At 50.9% G+C, this 27372-nt stretch overlaps 1 protein-coding gene across 4 annotated transcripts; it reads left to right on the top strand.

The window, feature by feature from the left end:
- Nucleotides 1-4314: 4314 nt before the first annotated feature.
- On the top strand, nucleotides 4315-20642 carry Gal3st1 (galactose-3-O-sulfotransferase 1). Of its 4 annotated transcripts, none has more exons than XM_015991665.2 (3): nucleotides 4315-4438; nucleotides 18387-18529; nucleotides 19229-20507. In XM_015991665.2, the coding sequence occupies exons 2-3, from the start codon at nucleotides 18399-18401 to the stop codon at nucleotides 20367-20369; spliced, it is 1272 nt and encodes a 423-aa protein (XP_015847151.1). In that variant the 5' UTR covers nucleotides 4315-4438; nucleotides 18387-18398; the 3' UTR covers nucleotides 20370-20507. The 4 variants fall into 4 exon arrangements, with proteins under 4 accessions (XP_015847151.1, XP_042141662.1, XP_006972996.1 ...); XM_042285728.2 differs by lacking the exon at nucleotides 4315-4438 and adding an exon at nucleotides 11100-11202; XM_006972934.4 differs by lacking the exon at nucleotides 4315-4438 and adding an exon at nucleotides 11923-12026.
- Nucleotides 20643-27372: the final 6730 nt, after the last annotated feature.

Below are 27372 nucleotides of genomic sequence, written 5' to 3' on the forward strand. Positions count from 1 at the left end.
CTCACATTGAAAACATAAATAACTTTAAAAGTCCCACCGTCTTACAAATTCAAATTTCAGTCCCTTTAAAATAGCCAATCTATTAAAATTCAAAGTCTCTCAACTGAGGGCTCCAGTAAAATACTTTCTTACTTAAAGAGGGGAAAAAAGTCAGCACAATCAAATCAAAGCAAAACCAAATTCCAACCATCCGGTGTCTGGGTTCCACTCCTAATCATCTGGACTTCTCCAGAGGGCTTGGGTGACTTCTCCAGCTCCATCCTCTAAGGCACACACAGCTGTCTTCTAGGCTCTGGATGGCTCCACTCCTCTGCTGCTGCTGTGGGTAGTCATCCCATGGCACTGGCATCTCCAAAATGCTGGAGTCCCTCTGCAGCTGGGCTGTACTTCCACCAATAGCCTACCTATCACAGGCTCTCCTCATGGTGCTAAACTTCAGCTTCTCTGCATGATCCCTTCAGTCCTGGGCCTTCAGTGGCTGCTGAGGCTGCCCCTTCACCAGCGGCCTGTCAGTGCCAAGCCTCAGCTGCCCTCCATGACCCCTTCATGCCTTCCAGTCCAGCTACCAACGTGAGGTACAACCATGGGACACAACTTCCCTGTGCCTTCAGGAAACGCTTCCAGAAGATTTTACCAGTGATGCTAGTCTCTTCATTTGGTTGGTTGGTTGGTTGGTTGGTTGGTTGGTTGGTTGGTTGGTTGGTTGTGTGTGTGTGTCTGTGTTGGTTTTTTTCGAGATGGTTTCTCTATCCCTGGCTGTCACTCTGTAGACCTGAAGCTGCAGGCTGTCCTGGAACTCAGAGATTCACTTGCCTTTGCCTCTGGAGTGCTGGGATTAAAGGTGAGTGCTTAAAATTAAAAGCATGAAAAAGCATAAAAGCATAAAAGCACATGATTAAAAACATGTGCCACAACCACCCGACTCTGGTCTCTTAGTCACTGCTAATTTCTTAGCTCCAGCTAACCAGCATCAATTGTCCCAGTAGTGCACAGGTTTCTCTTCAGTGGTGCTGGTCCCTACTTAGTTATGGCTGACTGCACCTCCAGCTGATCAGAACAACAGAGTCTCAATTCAAAATAGCAAATAGCCTTGATAGTCTGTCTTAGTTGGGGTTTCTGTTGCTGTGAAGAGACCCATGACCATGGCAGCTTTTATAAAGGAAAACATTTAATTGAGGTGGTGGCTTACAGTTCAGAGGTTCAGTCGACTGTCGTCATGGTAGGCAGTTTGGCAGTCTGCTGGTAGATAAATGGTGCAGGAACAGTAGCTGAGAGACCTACATCTTGCAGGCAACAGGAAGTCACTGAACACTGAGCAAGATTCTGAGCATAGGAAACCTCAAATCCCGCCACCCCAGTGACACTGTTCCTCTAATAAGGCCATGCCCACTCCAACAAAGCCACACCTCCTAATAGTGCCACTCCCTGTGAGCTTATAGGGGCCAATTACATTTAAGCTACCATAGGTTTCTGTTGCTGTGAAGAGACACCATGACCACAGCAACTCAAAGGAAAAAAGTTCTGCTACTTGGGGGGGGGGGGGTGTTGGAATATGGCCCCCTCATTCAATTACATCTTCACTAGCTTTCTGTTTTTGATGGTCTCCTTCACTGCCTAAGCTTGGCTGTCCTGAAACGGGATCTGTAAATCAGGCTGGCCTCAAACTCAGAGATCTGCCAGCCTCTGCCTTCTGAGTGCTGGAATTAAAGGTGTGTGCCACCACACTATGCTTTAAGCTCTTCTTTAATTCCTTTTCACAAGTTGGAGACTTGGAAAGTTGGGTGGGATCTTGTCTTGAGGTCACCACTCCCTTTATTTCATTTCTTAATCTGTTTATCTCCTGGAACACAGAATGTAGCTTCATTCCACTTCCTGATGCCCCTTTTCTTCTCAATTTTCCTTGCTCAGCTTGCACCTTTTCATTATAAATCTTTGTAAGTATGAACACTAATAACCACATGAGAGTCTATACTAGGTTGTTTTAAGATTTCCTTTGCCAACGGGATTAATCCAAATCTCTTCACGTTAGCCTCAGGCAGACTCTTCAAACAAGGGCAATTTTTTCACCAAAATATCACAAGACTGGTCACATACTAACATTCTTCTCTGAAACCTCTGGAGCCAGGCACCCACAGTTCAAATCACCCTCAGCACCACTGTCATCCATGCTCCTACTGGGATGGCCCAGTAAGTTCAAGTGTTCAACTGCTTTTCTAAACCACAGTCCCAAGGTCCATATTCCTTCAAACAAAGCCTCAGTAAGGCCTGTCACAGCAATACCCCCGTCCTTAGCACCAGCTTCTGTCTTAGGGTTTCTATTGCTGTGAAGAGACACCATGATTACTGAAACTTCTACAAAGGAAAACATTTAATTGGGTGGCTTACAGTTGCAGAGGTTTAGTCCATTATCATCATGGTGGGACATGGTAGCATGAAGGCAGACATGGTGCTGGAGGAGGAACTGAGAATGGAGAATCCTACAGGTGACAGGAAATGCTCTGTCTCACTGGGCATGGCTTGAGCATATATGAGACCTCAAAGCCCACCTCCACAGTGACACACTTCCTCCAACAAGGCCACACCCCTAATAATGCCACTCCCTTTGGGGTCCATTTTCTTTCAAAACACCAAAGAACCTTTAAGTTTCTCTCTAAAACTTCATAAGGCAGGCCCTCCATCTGCATTGCTCTCCACATTTTTATCTTTGAAGCTCCTCAAGAACTCCCCACGGAGCTCTCACCACACGATGACTTTTCTAGCCTAAACTTCCAAAGTCCTTCCATAGTCCTCCCCAAAACATGGTCAGGTCTGTCACAGCAATACCCCACTCCTGGTACCAACTTGTTGTAGGATTTCTATGCTTCCATGAAACACCAGAACCAAAAAGCAAGAAAAGGGTTTGTCTTACACTTCCATATCGCTGTTCATCACTGAAGGAAGTCAGGATGGGAACTCAAGCAGGGCAGGATCCTGGAGGCAGGAGCTGATGCAGAACCCCCCCCCCCACTCCAACTCCCTCTGCTGATAGCCCTTACCTGGAACTGTCCATGCATCATAACTGGGTTCTAGTCACTGAGTCTTTCCTAGGACACCCTGGCTAAAGCCACTCCCCAGAGGCTGTGATGTCCTAAACGGGGTAGACTGGGCTCTGCTGTCTGTGAATCTAAGGACCTGGTGGTCTGGCCTGCCTGTTTTGTGCTGGCTCTGTATGTGGAGAATAAATCTGCCGCAGTGGCTGCACCTTCCCCAAAGAGGAGGGCAAGAGTTTTGGCAGGCTGTGGCTTGTGGACCCAAGAACACAGTGTCCCCCAAACTGATGGTCTCACTATATATGTGGATGAGAGGGCTCTGTCTGACGCCAGCTCTGGCATGGCAGCTGGGGGAGGCAGGAACCAAAGGAGTCGCACACAGCTATGTAGCGCAGATGACTCAGGCCTGCATGGGTATATGTGTATCTAGGGCCCACATGGACAAAGGCAAGCCCATCAGATATGGAAGAATGCCTGGCAGCCAGGCTGATGTGGAATTTTCCCCATTCCAGAGTTGCCTAGAAATGTCGGGGGCAGTGGGGCTCTGACGTGGCCCATGTTTCACTGGATGGCCAGCTGGTTTTGTACTGCCCACAACTGGGGCTAATTCCAGACGAGTTCCCATCCTTGGTTCTGCTTTGGGATGAAGGACAGCCTGAACCTAGACAGGCGCACCCACTTCCTACTTGCCCAGTCCTCTTGAGGATGGGCATCTACAAAAGGGAAGTTAGCTGAACCGTTTAAGTAACAGGACCCTTCGGAGCCAAGCCCCTTTCCTGGGTCGGCCCAGGGATCCTGGCTCATCTTCACCTGTTTTCCTTGGGTACCAAAAATGTGTCCCTGGCCTCCACAGAGGGAGCTGGGAAGACCTATGTTTCGCTGGATCCCCAGGAGCTCCAGTGCTGTCAATAAAAGGCTGGCAATTAGTACTGCCGCATTTTCCCCGGGCTCGGTTTTCCCTCCCCAACACTACCACCAAGCCCCAGGCACCCTCTATTCCCTTCTGGGGCTGGCAGAACAATGGTCCCCTTGGCCCATCGAAGACAAATGGGCCTTGTTGGGCCGGCGGCGGGGGCGCGATATTGCGCCCCAGAGAGTTGAATACGGCTTCTGTGCCTCTCCGGCTGGCGCGCAGGGGACAGGAGGGGGGGAGGGGGCCGTGGCGCCCATTGGCCGTGGCGCCAGGGGCCGGGCCAGGCTGCTAGCCTCACCTGGCCGAGAGTGGCGAGAGCGGGTGCAGCAGCCGCTGCGGCGGCGGGGCGGGGGCATGGACCAGGCCTGGCAGAGCGCGGGGCCCAGGCGAGTGCGCCCCGCCGCCCAGTGAGCGCCCCGGCGGCGGTGGCGGCGGCGGCGGCGGCGGGGGCCGGGGCGACCCCTGCCACCCCGAGCCCAAGGAGAACCGGGCTAAGGTATGTCGGGAGGTTCAGCACTCGACGCTGGCTGTGCCCTGCCTCAGTCTACTACCTGAGCACCCCTCCTACACTGTAGCCAAACTGGGATCGCATGCTCGCCCAGCGAGGGGTATAGGAGCGCTGCAGAGCTGCTTCACCGGCACTGTGTCCTGTAGGCGCAGGCTAACCGGTTACTCACCCCGCTCTGGGTGCCCCTCCTCCTCCGGACCCCGGAGTCCTGAAAGTGGGATGGGTGGGGCTTGAGAAGGCTGGCTGCTGCACTCTGCTGAAACTGTGAGTCCATCAATGATTAATCCTCTTGGACACCGTGGCCTGGGCCCTAGTGGAAAAGGAGGGGTAGAGAATCTCCCCTTACCTGCCTTTCCCTGGAGCGGCTGTCAAAGCAGAGACTGGGGGCCGTGGGTAGTGACAGACTCTTGTGCTTGAGGAAGGACACGTGCCCCTGAGGAGATGAGGCCCTCAAGGAGGGACTCTCCAGATAGGACAGGAAAGATCCTATGTGCAATTCACAGTTCCGGAGTCCTGGGCCGCTGCTCCATAAAGGGTTCCGCAAGGTTGCTCTGCTCCCTTAGTGAAAGGCCAGCACAGAGCATGACCGTCCCTCCCCAGTGGAACCCCTGCCCCTCCTCCTTCTCGAGCTGTCTCTGGTGACAGGCACACATCTGGCGGCAGCAACCCACACTAGGAAGGGCAGCAGGCCTGACATCTGACACCTGAGGTTACTGTGGTGATGGTGAGGGCGCAATGGAAATCTGCTAGAAGAAAGAGGTATGGAGGGAGAGCCATCCAGTCAGAAGAACTCAGCCTCTTCCTCTTTGGAGGGAGTGGCCTCAGGTCCAGGGGGTCCTGCAGGCAGCGCACAGTCACCCTAACCTTCTCTGCACCGCCCTACAAGGCACCGTTGCTACTTATCTAGAGGGATGTGGAATTCCAGAACCCCACTAGTCGGTTGCGTGGGGAGACTCAGTGACTGCCTGAAGGTCACACCGTTCAGAAGTTCACTCCAAGTCACAGGAATTTTTTGTGGTCACCATTTTAGGACCCCAGACCGACGCAGGACTCCTCTGCCCACTCGGGGTCCCACTTCTTTGATCTTCTTGGGCTCCATCAAGCCTCCCCTTTGCCCGGCACTGGTGAGCAGGCTGTTACCTCAGGCATAGAGACAGCAGAGCTGTGCTCCTAGCTGGCCCCTCAGGCTGCTTTGTAGTCTGCTTCTTGCTTGGGAATAGCTCTGCCTAAAGGAAGTTCCCTGTGGACACGGAGTGCCTACTTCCTGGGCATCTCTTGCCCTTACTGGGTTCTGAGGCCACTTGTCATCCAGCAAAGGATAGGTCTGTCTCCCACAGTGCCTCTCCCTGAGCTCCAAGGCACACAGGAAGCTGTCCTGTGCAGGAGGGCAGTGATTCACCTGGGAGAATGGCCCACAAATGGTGGGACTCTGGTCCCTGACTGTGAGCTGTGCTGTTTGTTTTTGTTTGGTTGTTTTGTGTTTTTTTTTTTGGGGGGGGGGTAGGGGGGATAGGTTCTCTCTGTGTAGCCCTGGCAGTTCTGAAACTTGCTCTGTAGTCCAGGCTGGTCTTGAAAAACCTCTGCCTCCCAAGTGCTGGGATTAAAGGCATGCCCCGCCATTGCCCGGCACGACAAACTTCCTGCTTTACTTTGACTCCATGAGAAATATGAATGACTCAAGAGAGGACGAGGCAGGATGGAGCAGAAGTGACCCCGGGGGTCACCAGATTGGAGACCTCTGGAATCATCAGGTGGGGGAGCTAATAGAATTTTCCAGGAGTTACCTGCCTTCCCATAAGCCATCTCCAGAGCAGAGAAATGAGGCCCACAGCAGTACCCTGGCTTTCTATGACACTGGACAAGCCCTCCCTGTCTGCCTTAATTTTGTTGGTCGTGGAATGTGAGTGTTGAGGCAAGTTGGGTATAAAACATGGGAAACATAGGTCATTGGAAGGGTAGGGTGGCATGTACATTGATCTAGAAGGATCTAAGGGGCCCATGATCCTAACCAGATCTACTGCTAAGTGCCAGACACTGAGCCAAGGACTCTGCATGCCTCATACTTTTTGATCTTCCCAGCAAGAGAGAGCCTCTTTCCAAAGACCACCCTGCTGGGGAAGTCTGGAGGCAGGCTGTACTGAGGGCATCCTGAGCGCAGGAGTGGAGCAGTGGATGTGCTTATCCTGGGCATTTATGCCTCCATAAAACATAAAGCTTTTCTACCGTGCTGTGTGTTTATGCACACAAGTGCATCTTCAGACTGTAAATAGTATGGCAGGAATGTTATAAAGCACTGATATTTATTGATGACTCCTCCGTGTTCAGCCCTGGGGACTCTATGTATTTAGAGGACTAAGGGAGTGGCTTGACTTTTGGCTGACATCTGTGACTTGTCACCTCCCACTAGAGCTGCTTTGGGTACTTGGATCTGCTTGGGTACAGGAAGGGTGGTGATTTTGCATGGGCAGGGGAGTGTCTCAGAAAGAGCTGTGAATGTGTTTCAAGTTCTGGCTTTGCCATGGATACTGGGCCCCTTTCTCCACCTGATACGTGGGGCTAGCATGTAATACTGAGAGGTTGTGTTGTGTGTGTGTGTGTGTGTTGTGATTGTGTGTTTGCCCTTTGACCCAATAGGTTGCTAGCATGGTGGCACAGGCCTATATTCCTAGCACTGGGAAACTGAGGCATGAGGATAACCAGTTTGAAATCAGTTAGAAACATAGTGAACTGGTTAACACAGTGAGACCGGACCAGACACACACACACACACACACACACACACACACACACACACACATGCACTCGCATGCACACGTGCAGAAAAAAAACCTGAGGGAAAAGGAGGAAGGAAAGAAGGTGCAGGTGACATTGTAACATTAAGAACTGTATCTGACGCTGGGCAGCGGTGGTGCACACCTTTAATCCCAGCACTTGGGAGGCAGAGGGAGGCGGATCTCTGTGAGTTCAAGGCCAGCCTGGTCTACAGAGTGAGTTCCAGGACAGCCAGGGCTATACAGAGAAATCGTGTTTGGAAAACCAAGCAAACAAAGAGGAACTGCATCGGAACCGTGAAAGACCACCCCATGTCAGCGGCCAGGCCTAGAACCATTGGCATTGTAACTCCAGCAAAGGAAGAGTAAGGCTGGCAAGATGCCAGGGCTGCCAGCTTGGAGGGGTCCTGTGAGCCAGCAAATTGGAGTCCAGACAAAATGCCCTGCTGGCTGATACGCCCCATCTCTGCTCTCTCTGCTCCACTCCAGAGAGCCTCGAAGTGAAGGAGCTGCTGGATCCTTGCAGGCCCAGGTCTAACCTCTCAATCAGACTGTCTACTGTGTGCCCCACACTTCCCAGCTCTCTTCTGCCCTTGGCTAGGCCTTTCGGTTCAGGCCACTAAGGTTTGGAAAGAGCAGGATGCCTGCTTCAGAAATGAGGTGTGGCCTGATTCCTACGATGGCAATAAACCTATTTTTGGTGTGTGTGTGTGTGTGTGTGTGTGTGTGTGTGTGTGTGTGTGTGTGTGTGTGTTATGTAAGTCAGAGGACAACTTCCAGGAATTGGCTCTCCACCGTGTGGGTGCTGGGGATCAAACTCGGGTACAAGCACATTTGCCTGCTGAGCCATTTTACTGGCCCATTACATATACATTTTTACTATTTTCCCAAAGCAATACAGACTCGGGTAAAATGTAAATGCATATATAGTTGCATTATATCTACCGAATCAAAATGTGTTATTGATGGTAAGTGACCCCATTCCTTGGGGAAGTACACTTTACATTTGGTATCATCTCAGACCCTTTAACCTAAGTACAAATGTACAGTTTTGCCCTTATGAATACATTCATTCTTTACAGTGTGTACTAAGCTAGCTCTTTTAACTTCTGGGCCTCAGTTTCTTTGTCTGTGAAATGGACATAAAGGCTCTATTCTGGTTTGCTTTCTGCCCAGGGATGGTACTGCCCACAGTGGGCTGAGCCCTCTTATGTGGTAAAAATACCCAACAGATAATTTTCTATCAGCTTGAGGTGCAGTATTGGTCTCCCTGGACCACAGTGACTATGTGCTGACCCTGAGGAGATACTTCTCAGAAGATTTTTGCCTCAGTGCTGCTGATCCCTTCTTAATCACCCCTGATTTCTCAGCCCTGGTTAAAAAGCATCAACTGAGCCGGGCGTGGTGGCGCACGCCTTTAATCCCAGCACTCGGGAGGCAGAGCCAGGCGGATCTTTGTGAGTTCGAGGCCAGCCTGGGCTACCAAGTGAGCTCCAGGAAAGGCGCAAAGCTACACAGAGAAACCCTGTCTTGAAAAAAACCAAAAAAAAAAAAAAAAAAAAAAAAAAAAAAAAAAAAGCATCAACTGTCCCAGCAAAGCAAAGGCTTCACTTCCAGAGTGTTAATCTAAATATTGCAAGAATGCCAGGCCTCCATGGCCTCCATGTCTCTTAGCATTATCTTATCTTCCGATTTCCCACAAACCTGGAAGTCAATCTCTGAGCACTCCATGCCTTTTCCAGCTCAAAGTTCCAAACACTTTCACAATCCCCGTGCCGCTCCCCCCCTCCCCGCCCCCAAATGACATGACATGATCAGGTCTGTCATAGCAACACCTCTGTTTTCCTGCTCCGATTCTGTTCCAGTTAGGTTTCTGCTGCTGTGATAAACACCATGACCAAAAGCAATGTGTGGAGGACAGGGTTTGCTTTAGCTTACCGGTTACAGTCTGTTGCTGGGGAAGCTGAGGCAGGAGCTCAAGGCAGGAAACAGAGAACACTGCTCAGCGGCTCATTCTCACTCAAGTCCAGCAACCTTCCCAGGCCCACCCACTTAGGCATGGTATTTCCCACGCTGGGCTGGACCCTCTTACATCAATTAGCAATCAAGAAAATGTGCCCCCCCCCCCCAGATATGACCGCAGATCAGTCAGGTGGAGACAAGTCTTCAATCGAGGGGTCCCTCTTCCCAGGTGTGTTTAGGTTTGTGTCAATTTGACAATAGAAACTAACAAGCTGTGATTTGGTGGCTTTAGTTCCAGTGGGAGGCAGAGACATATGATCTCTATGAGTTTGAGGCCAGCTTGGTCTGTATAGTGAATTCTAGACCAGCAAGAGCTACACAGTGAGACCCTGTCAAAGACCGCCCCCCCACACACCCGCAAAAGAAAAGGTAGCTTGTTCAGGGTCTGTGAACCTCAGGAAAGAAACCACAAAGACCAGCCCCTTAACTTCATTTGCTGTCATTATACTCATATTTCACTGACTCTGATTCAGTCACATGGGTCTCCCTCAACTGCAAGGGAAGATGAGAACTACAGTCTGTGTGACCATGGAGAAAAGAAAGCTATCTTTGGAAATTGGAATACCTCCTGAGGTCACCCCCTCCCAACCTCTTCCCCTACTGGATCAGAGCATTATTATTTTTTAATTGTAGTTCACACCTTTAATCCCAGAGTTTGGGAGGCAGAGGCAAGTGGATTTCTATGATTTTGAGGCCAGCCTGGTCTACATAGTGAGTTCCAGGCCAGCTAGAGCTACATAGAAAGCCCTGTCTCAAAAATAAATAAATAAATAAATAAATAAATAAATAAATAAATAAATAACAAAATGAAATAATTGCGAACCTATACTACTTTCATCATTTAAATATATGTGTGTGAACACATTATATATATAGGGAGAGAGAAAGAGAGAGAGAGAGAGAGAGAGAGAGAGAGAGAGAGAGAGAGAGAGAGAGAAAACAATGGATACTATCAGCCGGGAGAACCAGGTGAAATATGAGGAAACCAAGCCCCAGGAAGACATCTCCAAGCCTTGCACAGGGCTGAAGGTCCAGTTCTAGTTTTGCTTCGTTTCCATCTCCACTAAACCCACCACCCTCTTCCATCTTTCTAGGATGCCTGAACTCCACCCTGCCCCTACCCTGTGGGAGAAGGGACAGCAGGAAGTCCCTACCAGGAGTGTGAGGGTGTGTCCATTTAGGCAGTCCAGAGTCCACTTCCATAAATCACATTCCTGCTGTTTGAGCCACGCCATAAAGCTGTCCTCAAACTAGGTCAGCCCAGGAGGCAGAAACGCCGAGGGACGTTAGAAAGAAAAGAGAACCACCTCCCAGCCTGGCTCTGTGTGGCCCGTCAGGAGTGGTCTGTGAAAAGAGCCGACACACAAGTGCCCTTTAGGGACTCGTTATTAGGGGAAAGAGTCTGGAGACTGGGCTTGGAAGTGGGAGAGCATTGGAAAAGGAACAGAACAAAGCATACCAGAAACAGCAGAGCCCCAAAGGGAGAGGGGCTTCTCCTTAAAAACCCAGGGAGGAACTTAAGATGGACAGCCTCTGTAGACAGGAGGGTGGCAGAGGATGACCTTGACCAGCCCAGCTTTGCACTCTTATTAACTGTGATCCGTTGTGTCTTTTTTTTTTTTATTTTTTTTTTTATTTTTTTATTTTTTTATTTTTTTATTTTTTTTGGTTTTTCGAGACAGGGTTTCTCTGTGTAACTTTGCGCCTTTCCTGGAACTCACTTGGTAGCCCAGGCTGGCCTCGAACTCACAAAGATCCACCTGCCTCTGCCTCCCGAGTGCTGGGATTAAAGGCGTGCGCCACCACCGCCCGGCGATCCGTTGTGTCTTTAGAGCCTTCTCCTTGGGCCACCACGAGAGTGTGGACATCAAGGGAGGAATGGACTCATGGAGTCCCTCTGATGAAGAACAAAGCTCAGAGGAAGCTGAGCTGAACCTGAGATGGCTGTGTTGACTCAGTGTGAGTTTCAGGCTAGGAGCAGGGAGCCTAGGTACTGTTCCCCACCTCCCATCCCCCCCACCCCACCCCCCGAAAGGACTCGGACAGCATCTCCGGCAAACCCCAAACCTGCAAAACGGCTCCAAGCTGTGTGTGTGAGTCTATTCCTTGCTCAGGCAGGCTGCCGAGCATGGCATACACCCTTTGATGAAGGACTCCGTGCTCCTCCGAGATGCCACGCTTCCTTCCTCTGGACTTCTCAGCCTGTTAGCTGTCACCCTGGGGCTCCTGTAGAGGCTGATCAAGTTCAGTGCCTGCTCTGTCTTGGCATCTTCAGGTCTGAGCTCCCGGCAGGCATGCATTTGGCTCGTGACTTTGTTCTTCCCTGCTCTGCCTCACTTTCTTTTTTGTGATGGGCCTGAGGAGGGTACTTGGTCCACAGAGTAGCCAGGAAGCTTGAATGAGCTGCTCTCATAGGTGGATCAGTTCACCTCCCCCCCCCCCCCCCGCCCGCCCCAGCCTTCAAGCTGTGTGCCCTTGGCCCAAGGGCACATAGAACTTTGCTGAGCCCTTGGGTAAATGAGCTACCTGGCTGTTGGGGTCTAGAGAGGGGCGGGGATCACCCCCGAGCTGTCCAGCTGGAGGACGGCAAGAAGACCAGGGCACCACCTGAGCATTCCATTCATTATCCCCAGGGAGGGAGCTCATAAATATTCATATGCACTGGAGGGGGATGGAAGGAGCCAACCAGCCGCCTGCTGGGTATCATTGGAGCATTCTTGTCTCTGACTGCAGAGGCAGCCTGGGTGTTGGGAGAGGAAAGGGGCAGCTAGTCACAGCCCAAGGTGAGTGTGTCCCCTCTGCCCCAGCACGGAGAGCAGGGGGTCTGTGCAACACTCGCAGGGATCTCTACCATCTTGGGCAAGTTTCACGGTGTGCAGGTTGTCGTGGGTGGGTCCTGCTTCTCCTTCTGTCCTGCAGGGTCCTAGCTGAACTAGAGGATGTTGGGGCTGCTTGCTACCAGTTCTGGGGCAGATGCAGCTGGGGTAACCCACGAGAACAGGGATGGATGAGGGAAATGACGAGGAAGCCATCTGTCCCTGTCCTGGGTCTGTCACCACCATGGGCAGAGGAGGTAGGGAGCCCAGCTTCTGCTCTTGCCTCTGGCATCCCCTGTGCTGTGTGACCTTGAGGATATTCTTGCCTTCTCTGAGGTTTGACCTCCCTGCTTCTCTGGAAACTGAGTTCGCGGGCCGTTGGTTATCTATAAGACTCTGTTTTGGGCTAGTGGGTACACAATTGGACGGGGCCAGGCTAGGACCCTAAGAGGGTCATAAGAGCTATCAGCTCAGCAGATGTCTGTCCTGTGCCAGCCCTGTGGCTGCACGTTCCATCTGAGACAGTCAGACCAAATGATGACAGAACACTGGTGTTGTTCTGGAGGAAAAATTAAGACCCAGAGAAGGAAACAGCCTAATCAAGAGCATGCATATGAGTGTGTGTGTCTTAACACTTAAAAATTATATTTAGTTAGTTAGTACGGGGAAGAGGTGAGGGTCTGGAGGTCAGAGGATGACTTCTGGGACCTGGGGATCGAACCTAGGTTGTCAGTCTTGGTGGCAAGCACCTTTACCTGCTGAGCCATCTCGCTGGCCTTGTATTTAATTTCTTGAAACAGGGTCTCTCTGTATAGCCCAGTCTGTCCCCCAACCCACCCTCCTCCTGCCTCTGCCTCCCCAGTTGTTGGTATTACAGGTACCACCACACCTGGCTCCAGAGTTGCGCCTTAAAACCAGATCCCAGCCCAGGTGCTGGCTCTTTCTGGCTCTCTCGTGTGGCTCTCACAGGCATGTCCTTGCACATGCATGATTCTCTCATATAATTTCCGCATGTGGCTCACCCATGGTAGGGTACAGGAAGTTTATTTATTTGGCTCTTTGAGACAAGGTCTTAATCTGTAGCCCACTCTCTCTGGCCTCCAACTCAAAATCCTCAGTTTGGATCATAGGCCTCACCCAGTCAAGGAAATATATATATGTCATTATCATTATCGTCATCTTCATCATCACCATTCTTGGTGCTGGAGACAGAACCCAGGGGCTTGTGCGTGCTAAGCAAACTCTTTACCACAGATCTATACAGCTAAGCAAACGTTCATGGGGCCTTTGACATGCACGTCATGTATGACCCTCACAGAATGTCTGTCTTACCCACGCGCTATCTCCCTGTGTGGCTGACACTGAGGTGGTAGCTGCCTGACCAAGGGTCTTATCCATCCCCTGCCCCCAGATGCCCAGCCATGCATGGGGTGTCATTTAGCAAACAAACATTCACCAAGTGCTAGGCTCAAGCATCTCTGGGATGAATCACCTGCAGCTGACCATGGAGGGTGGGGCACCTCTCCGGTGAGGGTGAGGCAGAGCTGGGCCCTGGTCAACAGTGATGACAATGGGTAATCAGCATTGCTATTAATAATTAATACTCGGATTGATCACCTGGCATTGGAACCCGGTAGCTTTGGGGTTGTTCTCCGTCAAGCCAGACTCCGGGTCTAGCCAGCCCCTGGCTTCCCTCAGTTTCCTCAGAGACCGCTGCTTTCCCTGACTTCGCTACTGTGTATCCACCATCTGCAAGAGGGGAGTTTCTTTGCTAAATTCACAGCAAGGGGGTGAGGAGCCTTGAATACTTGAGGAGGCTGGCGCAGGAGAACCAGCCACCAGGGTCTTCTACCCCCCATCCCTTCATATTGACTGTCAGCTCTGCCCACCAGTGTGGGACAATCCTACGTTCCCAAGACAGAGCCCCAGGCTCTGACTTGACTTCTTCGCACTCCTGTGACTTCCTTCCCCGAGGCTTCAGATACTATCCGCAGACAGCAGCTGCTATACACGAAGCAGGAAGCTGCCTGTGGGAGATCCAGAGTCACGGGCTCAAAATCCTGCCCTGCTTTTACCCGCTGAGTGACCCTGAGCAAGCCACGTTACCTCTTCGAGCCTCATTCTCCCCATCTACAAAATGGGGTAATGGTACAACACAGCGGTACCCACTGAGGAGAGTCAGTCAGTTGCTAGCAGAGATTCTAGTGGCCCCATCAGGGCTCAGTACACCCAGGGACCTGGTGAGGTTTGGGAAAACCCAAACAGGAGAATGAGAGAATGAATCGGTGATGTTTCGCGGGTGGGGGAAGATGCTGTCTTGGACGGGCCAGAAAGGCCCTGATTGGCAGCTTAGGATGCTGGTCTGCCCCCTACCGCCAGTCCGCCACTGGAGACCTCCGCCACTGCGGCTTCTCGGACTTTCGGAGAGTACCCTGGTGAGTGCCGCTGCCGGGGCCGGGTGGACCCTCAGGTTTTACCGAGTGCCAGCTACAAGACTCTCGATCCCTCTAAGGCCAGAGAAACTAAGCCCCTGTGCTCACTGTTCTGGGCCCGAGCCTTGGTCTGTGAGCTGGTTTTCTGGGGGGCCTGCTCGGCATCACTGAGCACCACAAACCACGGAGCGGATTTGTGGTTGGTGGGCGGCTTCCCCAGACCCGCACCATTCTGAGTGATACCGGTGTACCGACCGCTCAGGAGGCTCCCCAGGGCCCAGCCAGACTCCCCTCCTCAGCTTCTTTCCAATTTATAGACGAGAAACAGATTCCGAGGGGATTCCCCCGCTTGTCAGAAGTCAGTGTCAAAGCCCAGCCCTGAGGGATCCAGATGCTGGGATCCTGCTGGGCAATGGGGGCGCACACCTTTAGCCCCAGCACTCGAGAGGCAGAGGCAGGCAGATCTCAGTGACTTCGAGACCAGCCTGGTCTACATAGTGAGTTTCAGGAGAGCCAGAACTACATAGTGAGGTCCTGTCTCTAAATAAATAAACAAAGAGGAGGTTGAGGTCCACACCTTCCCCTCTGACTGGGTTTTTGTTTAGTTTGTGTTTGAGGCTCTGTCTTACAATGTAGCCCAGGCTGGCCTGAAATCTTGACCCTCAGCTTTCCCCTGGATTACAGTTGTGTGTCACCACATCTGGTTTGCACTTCGTAAACTTTAAAGTGTGAGCGGGTGCAGAGCTCAGTGGTAGAGTTCTGGAGACTCCAGAATGCTGGAGACCCTAGGTTAATCCCAGCACTGCTGGGGGGGGGGGGAGGGAACAAAAACCTCAAACCTGATGCAGAGGCTGTGTATTGTCCCTTTTCCTAGTAAATAGAATGTGTGACCCTTTCAAAATGCAACCGTTGTGAAAATGAGTAATTTAGAGAAATAGTTCTATACTTCTCCCCAGATAGGTCAGATGATTAGACTGTGGAAATGTAGAACACAGGTTGGCTATCCTTAACCCAAAAATCTAAAATCTAAAATTGAAGATGGTCTAAAAATCTGAAACTTTTCGAATATCAAGATATTCAAAATTCCACATCTGACCTCATGTGATAAAGTCACAATCAAAACACAGGTGCATTGCAAATACCGTATAAAATCCTTTCTGGCGATGCATTTTAGACATATAACAAGTGAATTTCATGCTTAGTTTTTGGCTGTTACCAAGATATCTCATATGTGTATACACATGTTCATGTGAGTATATGCATGAGCATATGTATGCACATGCTTGTGGAGTTCAGAGGTCAACATGAAGTCTCTTCCTTGATCGTACTCCACCTTACATGTTTTTGTTTGGTTTTTCAAGACAGGGTTTCTCTGTGGATCCCTGGCTGTCCTGGAACTCACTCTGTAGACCAGGCTGGCCTCGAACTCAGAGATCTACCTGCCTCTGCCTCCCGAGTTCTGGGATTAAAGGCGTGCGCCACCTCCGCAGCCAACTTCATCCACCAAACTTTCTGAGGCGAGGTCTCTCACTAAACCTTTTCACTGAGAGCTCCAGGGTCCTCCTGCCTCCGTCTCCCCAGTAGTAGGGTGACAAGCGTACGTTGATCTGTCTTTTGTTTTTTAGTGTGGATGTTAGGAAAACTGAACTCATCTTCATGCTTGATTAGCAAGCATTTTGCCGGCTGTGATATCTCCCCAGCCCCGCTGAGATATCTCTTTGTGCACATGGAAATATTCCAAAGTAAAAGTACAAAATCAGAAGCATCACTGGTTCTAAGCATTTTTACTAAAGTATGCGCATTCTCCACTGCCCTTCAGTAGCATTTTGCTTTTATCCAGGCTTTCATATATATTCACCTAAGTGTGTGTGTGTGTGTGTGTGTGTGTGTGTGTGTGTGTGTGTGTATTAGGAGGAGGAGTGCTTGTCACTCTAGAATTAATTTTCTAGGTTGTTTTGTTTTGTTTTTGAAGCAGGGTCTCACTATATAGCCCTGGCTGGCCTGGATCTCACTCTGTAGGCCAGGCTGGCCTTGAACTCACAGAGATCTTCCTGACTCTGCCTCCCAAGTGCTGGGATTAAACATGTGCAGCCCTTATCCGGCTAAGATTTATTTATTCTAAAGTGTGTGTGTGTGTGTGTGTGTGTGTGTGTGTGTGTGTGTGTACTCCCATGGTGTCTAGAAGGGGACATCAGATCCCCTGGAAGCTGGAGTTACAGACAGTTGTGAATCACCCAACATGAGTGCTAGGAACTGAACTCCAGCCCAGCAAGTATGCTCATGTTTTCAATTGTGAGCTAGCCGTTACTGGCTGGGCCATCTCTCCAGCCTTCTGTTGATGTGTTGAGACAGGACCTTATGTAGTTCAGGTTGGTCTCAAACTGGACATGTAGCTAAGGCTGGCCTGGTCTCCCAGATGCCAGGCTTTGCTTGCTTTTTCTTTTTCATTGCTGGGGAATTGACCCAGGCCTCGAGCATGTTAACAAGCAACTAGATCGTGCTGTGTTTTCAGGTTGGCTCATATCTCTCTCTCTCTCTCTCTCTCTCTCTCTCTCTCTCTCTCTCTCTCTCTTTCTCTCTCTCTCCTCATCTATAGATGACTTCTGAGAGTGGGTCTTGTATATATGATGTCCCTTTTATCCCTTGCTGATACTCACTGAAGTTCTCTCTCTCTCTCTCTCTCTCTAGTAAAGTTGCCATAGGCACACACGACTTTGCACACTTTATACACTTGTCTGTAGTGACCAGCCAGTGAGCCTCATTTGACATCACTGCCCTCTGGAAACACTCTCCCCAGCCTTTACCCAGCCTTACAGAATGAGCGATGCGTCTCTCTGTCACGGGGAGGAAAAAGTCCCTCCTGAGTACTTTCCTTCTCTGACCATTGCTTCATGCCATCCTTTTCTGTGAGGCAGACTTCCTAGGTGATGAGCCACGGGCTTAGTAAGGCTGCCATCTTTTCTGGAGGAGGGCCTGGAGGGCTCCTCTAGGCAAGCGGTCATGGGCACGGTAGGTAACTTTCCTGTGGAGGCTACCTGGCCCTGCGGCCTCCAGATGCACTCAGTAGCACACCACGCATGTGGTCACAGGGCAGGTGTATGACCTCCCAAAGCCTCGGGGGCTTGGGAGCATCCGCTGGGAGAGAAGTGGAAAGTTTCAGACCTTGGCTTTACACCTACAGGGAGGTAGGAAAGTCCCCTGACCGCCAGCCTCAACTCTCTCCTGGGTTCCAGTTCTGAAGCTTGGACCTCACCTACTACCACTCACATCTCTGTCTCCTGTGGATAAGGCCCCCCAGACAAACAAATCCCACCACAGAAGCTCAGCAAGGCACCCTGTTAAAGTGAGTCAGCACCAGACTGGCCTCAAACTCCGAGATCCACCTGCCTCTCCCTCCTAAGGGCTGGGGTTAAAAGCTCATGGCACCACCGCCCAGTACATTTCATGCAGTATTTGGAACATACCTATAAACTAAATATCTTTTTTTTTAAAAAATCCAGCAGGGAGGGTGGCACAGGGGACAGGGAAGGCTGGCCCTACCTTCTGAAACAGACAAGATGCTAGTCTTCCCTGTGAGCAGGGCCCGGGGGCACAGGACAAGAGGAATCCTCTCCTTTTGTCCTCAGAATGCATTCATTATAAAACCCAAGCAGCCTATGAAGAAGGGCATCACACCCGTGTCCCTACTAGTCAGCTAAAAGTTAGAGCCGTGCCGGGAGGGCCTCCTCTCTGCCCGTTTGGCCTCCTCCCCTTGAGCTGAGTCCGCTGTCTTCTTCCTCTCTAAGGCTCTGACCCTGTCAGGATCCTGCCAGGGAGTTCCCGGTGGAGAGCCCTGGCTGCCGCGGAGGCTCTTGACCAGCCTCTTGACCTGTGTTCTGTCTGCCCTTGTCCCTAGCGGTTGCCTGAGATGCCTCTGCTGCCCAAGAAGCCCTGGGAGTCCCAGGCCAAGGGGCTGGTGCTGGGAGCCCTCTGTACCAGCTTCCTGTTGCTGCTCTACTCCTACGTGGCACCCCCGCTGCACCCCAACATGGCCTTCACGTGAGTGACGCCAAACCGTGGGAGCGGGGAGGGCAGGGCATCTTCACGGTCTGTGATCGAAGCCTTCTGCTAGACAGCGACCCTGTGCACGGGCACCGTGCTGTGTGGGGCAGGCATTCCGGCAGAACTCTCGGTGCCACCCAGGGCGCGGTGTGCGCCTCAGTGAAGGAGTGTCACTTGTCACGGTGTCCAGTGCCTGAATTATAATCTGAGGCTCCAACAGGGCCACAGTAGGGGCCAGGATAGAGATGGAGTGTGATTTGTCCCAAAACACTCGCCCGGCACAGGGCCCGGATTCAAGCTTTTCAAACTTGGGCCTATGTGACTGTGTCCCTCTTCCTAAGCGACCAGACTATCTCCTCTCCTCATGAGACTGCTCAGCACACATCTGGGGCAGCCTGTGCCACAGTTAGTGATATTAAGGTAATCTGAAAAGTATTGCCAATAGCTGATTAACCGCCCCCCCCCCAAAGAAAAACACATAGACAAATAAAAACCCTTGCAATTTCAGGCAGGGGAAATTTCATCTCAGTTGGCAGAGTGCTTGTCTAGCACCCACAAAGCAATGGGTCCAAACCTGCAGGGCTGCATTAGTGGGTCGTGGCTGCCAGGCCGGTGAGATCAAGTCCCTCGAAGCCTCTCTGATGGTACTGTCGCCTGCAATCCCCTGACCTCTCTCCATCCCTCTGTCTCCCCCAGGACCTCAGAGACCGCAGCGCCCTGCTCCCCTGCTCCCAGTGAGCCAGGGACGGCCACTCCGGTCAACGGCTCTGCCGGAGGGTGCCAACCTCGGCGAGACATCGTGTTCATGAAGACGCACAAGACCGCCAGCAGCACGCTGCTCAACATCCTCTTCCGCTTCGGCCAGAAGCATGGGCTCAAGTTCGCCTTCCCCAATGGCCGCAACGACTTCCACTACCCGTCCTTCTTCGCACGCAGCCTGGTGCAGGACTACCGGCCGGGGGCGTGCTTCAACATCATCTGCAACCACATGCGCTTCCACTACGAAGAGGTGCGCGGGCTGGTGCGGCCGGGCGCCGCCTTCATCACGGTCATCCGCGACCCGGCGCGTCTCTTCGAGTCCTCCTTCCATTATTTTGGGTCTGTGGTGCCGCTCACCTGGAAGCTGTCGAGCCGCGACAAGCTGGCAGAGTTCCTGCAGGACCCTGATCGCTACTACGACCCGAGTGGCTACAACGCGCACTACCTCCGCAACCTACTCTTCTTCGACCTGGGCTACGACAGCGGCCTGGACCCGGGCAGCCCGCGCGTGCAGGAGCACATCCTGGAGGTGGAGCGCCGCTTCCACCTGGTGCTGCTGCAGGAGTACTTCGACGAGTCCCTGGTGCTGCTCCGGGAGCTGCTGTGCTGGGACCTGGAGGACGTGCTGTACTTCAAGCTCAACGCGCGGCGCGACTCGCCGGTGCCGCGGCTCTCGGGTGAGCTGTACCGCCGTGCCACCGCCTGGAACCTGCTGGACGCGCGCCTCTACCACCACTTCAACGCCAGCTTCTGGCGAAAGGTGGAGGCCTTCGGGCGCGAGCGCATGGTGCGCGAGGTGGCCGAGCTGCGCCAAGCCAACGAGCGCATGCGCCGCATCTGCATCGATGGCGGCCAAGCAGTGGACGCCGAGGCCATCCAGGACTCGGCCATGCAGCCCTGGCAGCCCCTGGGCGTCAAGTCCATCCTGGGTTACAACCTCAAGAAGAGCATCGGGCCGCATCACGAGCAGCTCTGCCGGCGCATGCTCACGCCCGAGATCCAGTACCTGTCTGACCTCGGAGCCAATCTCTGGGTCACCAAGCTCTGGAAGTTCCTTAGGGACTGCCTAAGGTGGTGACGTTCCCCGCCCATCTTCCCGTCTGGCTCCCTGCTGCAGAAGGGCCGGCCAGGGAGCCTCTGGCACCCAGCCTTCCCCAGCCATGCCCGGTGCCACCCTGGGGTCCCCTGGGGTTATTAGCTGGCCAGGATTGGTCTTTCTGCACAAGGGAGAGCCTAACCGAGAAGTATTTGACTAATTATGCCATTTTTTAAAAATTAAATCTCCTTTATTTCCAGTCTCCTCTTACAAGGGGAGACTCAGAAGTAAAGGAATTTTATGTGTTTTTGTTAATCAGCCTCACTGTGGTGACTGGAGGGGCCCTGGGATGGGTGGGACCCTTGGGAGGGTGTCTGCAGGGCCTAGTGTGTTTGTTCCTTGCTGAAGTCGTGTGTGGTTCAAGGACTTCCACAAGCTGCCAAAGCCTGGAAAAATCGTGTGTGACTGAGCACTGGTTATGTCCATGGTACACTATAGTGGATGAGTGCTTTGTGGGTGTTATCACGAAAATTTGGTGACTTGGGGATTATAATTATTCTCATGTGACAAACCAGGGGGGAGGGGACATTACTGCCAAGTGATTACTGCCCGGGTTGGCAGAAGTGGGTGACCAGATTAGAGCAGAGATTAAGAATGGATGTGTGCATGCAGTGTGCGCGTGTGCATGTGCCTGCATGTGACAGGGAAGCTGGGCACATTCCACAGAGCACGGGGCAGCAGCCCCTGAGTCACGTCAACACTCACAGTAACTCATCCGAAGAGGGGGCAGGGCCAAGGACCCCCCAATATTTTTCCATTTTCAGTACCCATTCGCTTTATACTCAATGGCCTCTTCCTGGCCTCCAGCTAGCAGTTTCTATCTCCAATGCGCCTTTCACTCACTGCTACCCCGGACTGCTTCACACAGCTGCTCTTCAAGCTCAAAAATACCCAGCATCCACCCAATAGCCCACCTTTGAATCCTTTTGTGGATTATATCCAGAGATAAAGGTGGCTGCCAAAATCACTCCAGCATGGTGAGATGTCACCAGGGCAAAAGGTTGGCTGTAACTCCCTGCATCCAGTGCCCCCAGGTAACTGGGCCCTTTCAGGTTGCTCCAGCTAGGAGCTGAGTAGCCTAAGTCACAGCCAAGTGACAATTGTGGACTCCCTTGTGCCAGGTTCAATCTAAGTGTTGATATATCAAACTTAAATGTCTAATAACTTCCTGGCTTTACAAACCAAGGTTCAGAAAGGTAAACTTCGCTCTAGCTTCAGGGGATTCCCACACCCTCTCCTGACCTCTGCAGGCGCGTGCGCGCGCGCGTTCGCGCACACACACACACACACACACACACACACACACACACGCACACATCTTTTTTAAAAAATTGATGAAAGAGAAGATTATTTCTAGGAAAATATATTTTGCCCCAAATCTATATGCTAGAGATATGATGGTATAATATGATAGTATCCTTGCATTAAGAAACCTCATGATTACATTTCTTTTGGACTCAAAGAGCCTAGAAATGCTAATTATTATTAATTATATGTTCTTATATTATTAACTATTATTATGATTGACATATCTAGGCCATTGAAGAGCCAAGGAGAACAACTATGGCAGAGAGCAGGTTCCAGAAATATAGCATACTCCCTCGGCACTTACTATTTGCTGGTCCCAAGAGCTTTGCAGCCATTCACACATTTATTAATATAATTAATATTTGAATGAGTGGTTGCTGGGTAGTGAGCAGTGTGGGCACATGGGTGATCCTCGCTGCTCTCCTAAGGCTATGATAGAGACTCAGAGAGGCTGAGTGACTACCTTAGGGTCACAGAGAGGAAACAGTTTGGAGACTTAGATCCATCCGATGCTAACGCAGTCATGTCCACAGCCCGGGAACTGATGTCTCAGCACAGCGGGGGAGGTCTGGGGCCCCAGGCGTTTGAATAATGGTTCTGTGGGCTCCAGCGTGCTTTTGCCCCTTCCCGGATAGCAGAGGGCAGGAAGTATTGAGTTTGTGCAGGCCAGAGCACACTAGCACTAACCTGGCACCTGCTGACGGGATGTGTGACCCCCAAACAGTTGCTCCATTCAGAAATGCCCCAAAAACCACTTTTCTCTTCTTAGTGCAGTTGTGTCCTGCCCAAGTATATGTTGAGGTCCCTCTGATCAGGGCCTTGCTTGGAAATAAGATCTTTATAGATGCCATCAAATTAGGATGAGATAATTCTGCAGTAATATCTCTGTTGTACTTACAAAAAATCTAAAAGGAAGACAAGCATGGTGGTGTATGCCTATAATCCCAACACTCAAGAACCTGAGGCAGGGGCTGGAGAGATGGATCAGCGGTTAAGAGCATTGGCTGCTCTTCCAGAGGTCCTTGAGTTCAATTCCCAGCACTCACATAGCGACTCACAACAGTCTATTATCTGTAGTCCCATGGGTTCTGAGACCCTCTTTGGTGTGCAGATGTATATGCATACAAAACACCCAAATACATAAAATACATAAGTAAATAAATCTTAAAAAAAAATAAAAAAGAATCTGAGGCAGGAGGATCACAGACTCCAGGCCAACCTGAGCTGTTACAAATGAGCAAACAGGTTGGGCACAAATATCATCCCAGAACTTTGGAGACTGAGGCGTGGGGTCAAGCCTAGGCTACATAGCAAGACCCTAAAAAAAAAAAAAAAAAAAAAAAAAAAAAAAAAAAAAGTTTATAAGTATAGGGACTGGAGAGATGGCTCACTGGTTAGGAGCACTTACTGCTCTTCCAGAGGACCCAGATTTAGTTTCCAGAACATGCATCATGGCTCATAACCACCACTAACTCCAACTCTAGGGGATCCAACACCCTCCTCTGGACTCCATATGCACCTGGCATACATACATGCAGGCAAAACACTCATACACATAAAATTAAAATAAATAAATCTTTAAAATAATAAGATATAAAGAAATAGCCCAGGAAGGAATGTAGCTTAGTTTTCACAGTGCCCACCTGGCATGCAGGAACCCCTGGGCTCAATTGCTGGTACCGCATGAATTATCATCCATGGTGGTACGTGCACTCTTGTCATCCTAGCGAGTGGACTGTGGAAGAGGGAGGACCGGGAATATGAGGCCAGCCTGGGATATGCAGGGAGTTTGAGGCCAGCCTGGGATACGTAGGGAGTTTGAGGCCAGGGCAGGAGATATGAGACTCTCTTGAAAACAGAAAACTGGAGAAGAGGAAATGCCATGTGACTACAGGCAGGGGTCAGAGAGATGCTGAATGAGGTGGAGGAGCAAGGGGAAATGGCAGCGGGTAGAGAGAGGTAAGTGAAGTTCTGCCCAGAGTCTCAGAAGGAACACATCTCACAACCTGATCCAGACTTCCATCATCCAGGGCTTGTGACATCCAGAACAGGAAGGCTCTCTCCATGGGCAGCACCACCTGTGTGAGACCCACACCCCCTTCCCTTCCTGCCATGCTTGGGGAGAAGTCAGCACAGCTCCTGTGGCAATGAACATCTTTCCTCTTCCCTCTGCGGGCTGCTTTAGGCTGTTTTCTGTTGCTATGGCACTGGGGTTGGGAAATTTACATGCCCATATGTTTACCCCTGTGAGGGCCTCATGCTGTCATCATTTGGTGGGAAGCAGAAAGGCCCGAGGCAGGTCATGCCTCACAACAGTCTGCTCTTGCAAGAGCTAACCTCATCTCATGGAAGCTGTGCTGATCCAAGCGTGGAGCAGCCCACAACCTCATCACCCACACAGACCCCACACCTCTCAGAATTCTTACACTGGGAACGAAATTCCCGCACGGACTGCGGAGGACAAGCCTCGGTGAGCGCTCAGCTTCAGGACTGATTTCAGAACTATTCCTGCTTCCTCCAAGTTCCCCAACACCCAGGCTGTGGGCTACTTTCAGCCTGCAGGTTCACATGTCTGCCAGGGGCCCCCATCCAAACTCTGCTCTCACAGGGTACAAGTGTTGATGTGCCTATCTGGAATGTTCCATCTGTGGGCTCCTATAGGACAGGGACCCAGTCTGATAGGCACAGTTGATTTCCATGCCTAGACCAGGGCCTGCACACAGTAGGGTTGTTTTGTATTTTTGTTCTTGTGGTTTTTGTTTTTGTCTGTTTGTGACAGACTGTTGTCATGTAGCCCAGGCTGGCCTTAAACATATGACAATGCTCCTGCCTCGGGCTCCCAAGTGCTGGGATTGCATGTGCTACCATATCCAACAAGGTTATTTTTAAAGTTTTATTTCTTTTTTGTTTTTTGATTTATTATTTGTTATTTTAAATTATGTGTTGTGTGCTTGTGTGTGACTATGTACATGTGAGATGTCAGATCCCCCGGAGCTGTCCTGTGTTTCCCATAATTTGGGAAACAAATTATGGTCCTCGGCAAGAGCAGTGCACACTCTTTACCTCTGAGGTACTTCTCCAGCCCCTCTTGTTCTGTCTGAGGTTAGTTTGTTTTTATGTATGCTGCTTTGCCTGAATATCTGTACGCCAGTGCCTGAAGCGGCCAGAAGAGGGCGCCAGAGCCCATGGAACTAGCGTGAGCGTCTATGGCGAGCTGACAACTTGAACTCAAGGTTCTCTGGAAGTGCACCTTAACTGCAGGACATCTCCCTAGCCACAGTCCATAGTTTTTAATAACTGATGAAAGACGGGGGGAGGAAGAAAGTGAATGTGAAAGAAGCAGGGAGGAAGAGAAGTGTGGGCGAGGGCTAGAGCGTTTACTCTTTTTCCAGTTATAGCAAGGAATCTCAGGAGACGTTGGAGCAGGTGGGACAGATTTAGAAGCCAGCTTCAAGACCGGTCACCATGAAGGGGTTAAGATGATGGAGATGGCGGGTGTGCCCAGCTAGACAATGGGGTGGCCCGGGAAGAGTGTTGGGTTTCCTGCTGAGCTTAAAAGCACAGAGCTCTGTGCACCGCAGAGCATCACAGCCTCTGGGACCCCCGGACTGTCCAAGTTGATGCACCAACACCCCAGCTGCCTTCTCGGAGTCACGGACTCCCCTGCGGTTTACCGTGTCTCCTGGCCTGGCTTGGACAGAGGCCTGTTACCTGCTATCTCAGCCCAGAGAGGACATCTCACCCACACTCACCTTGAGCCTCCTTTATCCTCTAAGGCGTGTGCCACTGGCTCATTATCATCCCATTTCCCAGAGGGAGAAAAGGAGTCTGCATGGCTTGTCGGCAACAGCCCTGGACTCCCAGCTGCAGAGGCTCATCTTCACACAGACAGCCCCTTCTCTAGGGAGAGGAGAAATCTGCAGGCAGGGGACTGGCCTATCACCTGACGGCATCAGCTTGCTCCTGCTTTGTCCCCAGTTCTGCCTACCCTGCCCAATCCTGGTGACCCTTTTCTACAGCACTAGGTCTCAGGTAAGGCTGGGGGTGGCCTTGGATGAGGGTCAGAAGCAAACGAGACAAGTGTATCAGCCAGCTGTTGCTACGTAACAAATGACACCCAGCAAGACTGCTCAGGGGGTAAAGGTGCTTGATGAATTGAGTTAGATCCCCAGGTCCACATAAAGGTGGGGAGGGACTCCACAAAGCTGGTCCCTGGCTTCTAGACACATGGCATGGCATGCGCGTGCCCAAACACACAATACACTATTGTGACTGACTGAATGTCCTCCAAGCCAAGCAACTGCCATCTTGGGGCGTTCAGCTGTGTGCCCTGGTAAAAGGCTTTCCCAGCTGGGCTTGTTGATGGTTTATACCCCCACCCAGTATCCAACTGCTTTCTACCAACTGGCAACTCTTCCTGTAACACACATACATACACATATTCATACATACATACATACATACATACATACATACATACATACACACATACACATATTCATACATACATACACACATACATACACACACACGTACACGGGACAACTTGAGTAGGAGCTCTATCTATGCAGTATTGAAAAGCTCTTACCCCAGCTGCATAAGGCTTTCTAGGTGCGGCCTTTTGGAGGGGAGCATCCACACCCGTTAGCAACCCTTACCTCTGCTCTGTAAGGGAATCCGTACAGCCATTGGCTCCCCAGAGTGAGCTGTGGCAGAACTGTGCCTAGGGTTGTTGTCGGGACCATAGAAGGCATAAACATTGCTTATTTTTCCCCTGGGAAGGAATTTTAAGAACACAAAATAACAACAACAACAACAATAATAATAATAATAAACAAATTAAAAATATCCATTTTAAATTTTGGTATTCCCAATGGGTTGGTTTTAGGACATTTCCCAGAAAATACCACAGTCTGTGGGTACTCAGTGTCTCATATTCTAATACAGCCTACACACACCCTCTTTGCACATCTGAGCACATCTCTGGGTTACTCAGACTACAATTAAAATGCCCCATAGGTAACCGTTACACTACTGTTTACAGAATAGTCCAAGAAGAAAGTCTGTGTATGTCCAACAGATGCAATCTTTTTTTTTTTATTCTGTTTGTTTTATGAGACAGGGTTTCTCTGTGTAAAGCCCTGGCTGTTCTGGAACTCACTTTGTAGACCAGGTTGGCCTTGAACTCACAGAGATCCATCTGCTTCTGCTCCCAAGTGCTAGGATTAAAGGTGTGCATCACTATGCCTAGCTCCACTGAATCTTTTTTGTTGTTATTATTTTATGTGTGTGGTGTTTTGACTTAATGTACACCATCTGCATGATGGTGCCTGAGGAAGTCAGAAGATGGCATCAGATCTCCTGGACCTGAAGTTACAGACAGTCATGAGTCGCCGTGTGTGCTGGAAATTGAACCCAGGTCCTCTTCAAGAACAACTGCTCTTAACCTCTGAGCCATGTCTCCACACCCCCAACAGATGTAATCTTTAAAGAATTAGGATCTAGTCAATTGCACCCTGGAATCCAAGTATACAGGTTGAAGGCTAACTAACAAAAACTATAGCTGAAGTTTTTGTACTGTATTGTATTTGAAGTAGGGTCTTGCTATGTTTCCCAGACTGGTTTTGAACTTCTGGTCTCAAATGATCCTTCTGTCTCCGCCTCCTGGGTAGCTGCC

Source organism: Peromyscus maniculatus, chromosome 10, assembly GCF_049852395.1.
Source record: "Peromyscus maniculatus bairdii isolate BWxNUB_F1_BW_parent chromosome 10, HU_Pman_BW_mat_3.1, whole genome shotgun sequence".
Taxonomy (NCBI): Eukaryota; Metazoa; Chordata; class Mammalia; order Rodentia; family Cricetidae; genus Peromyscus; species Peromyscus maniculatus.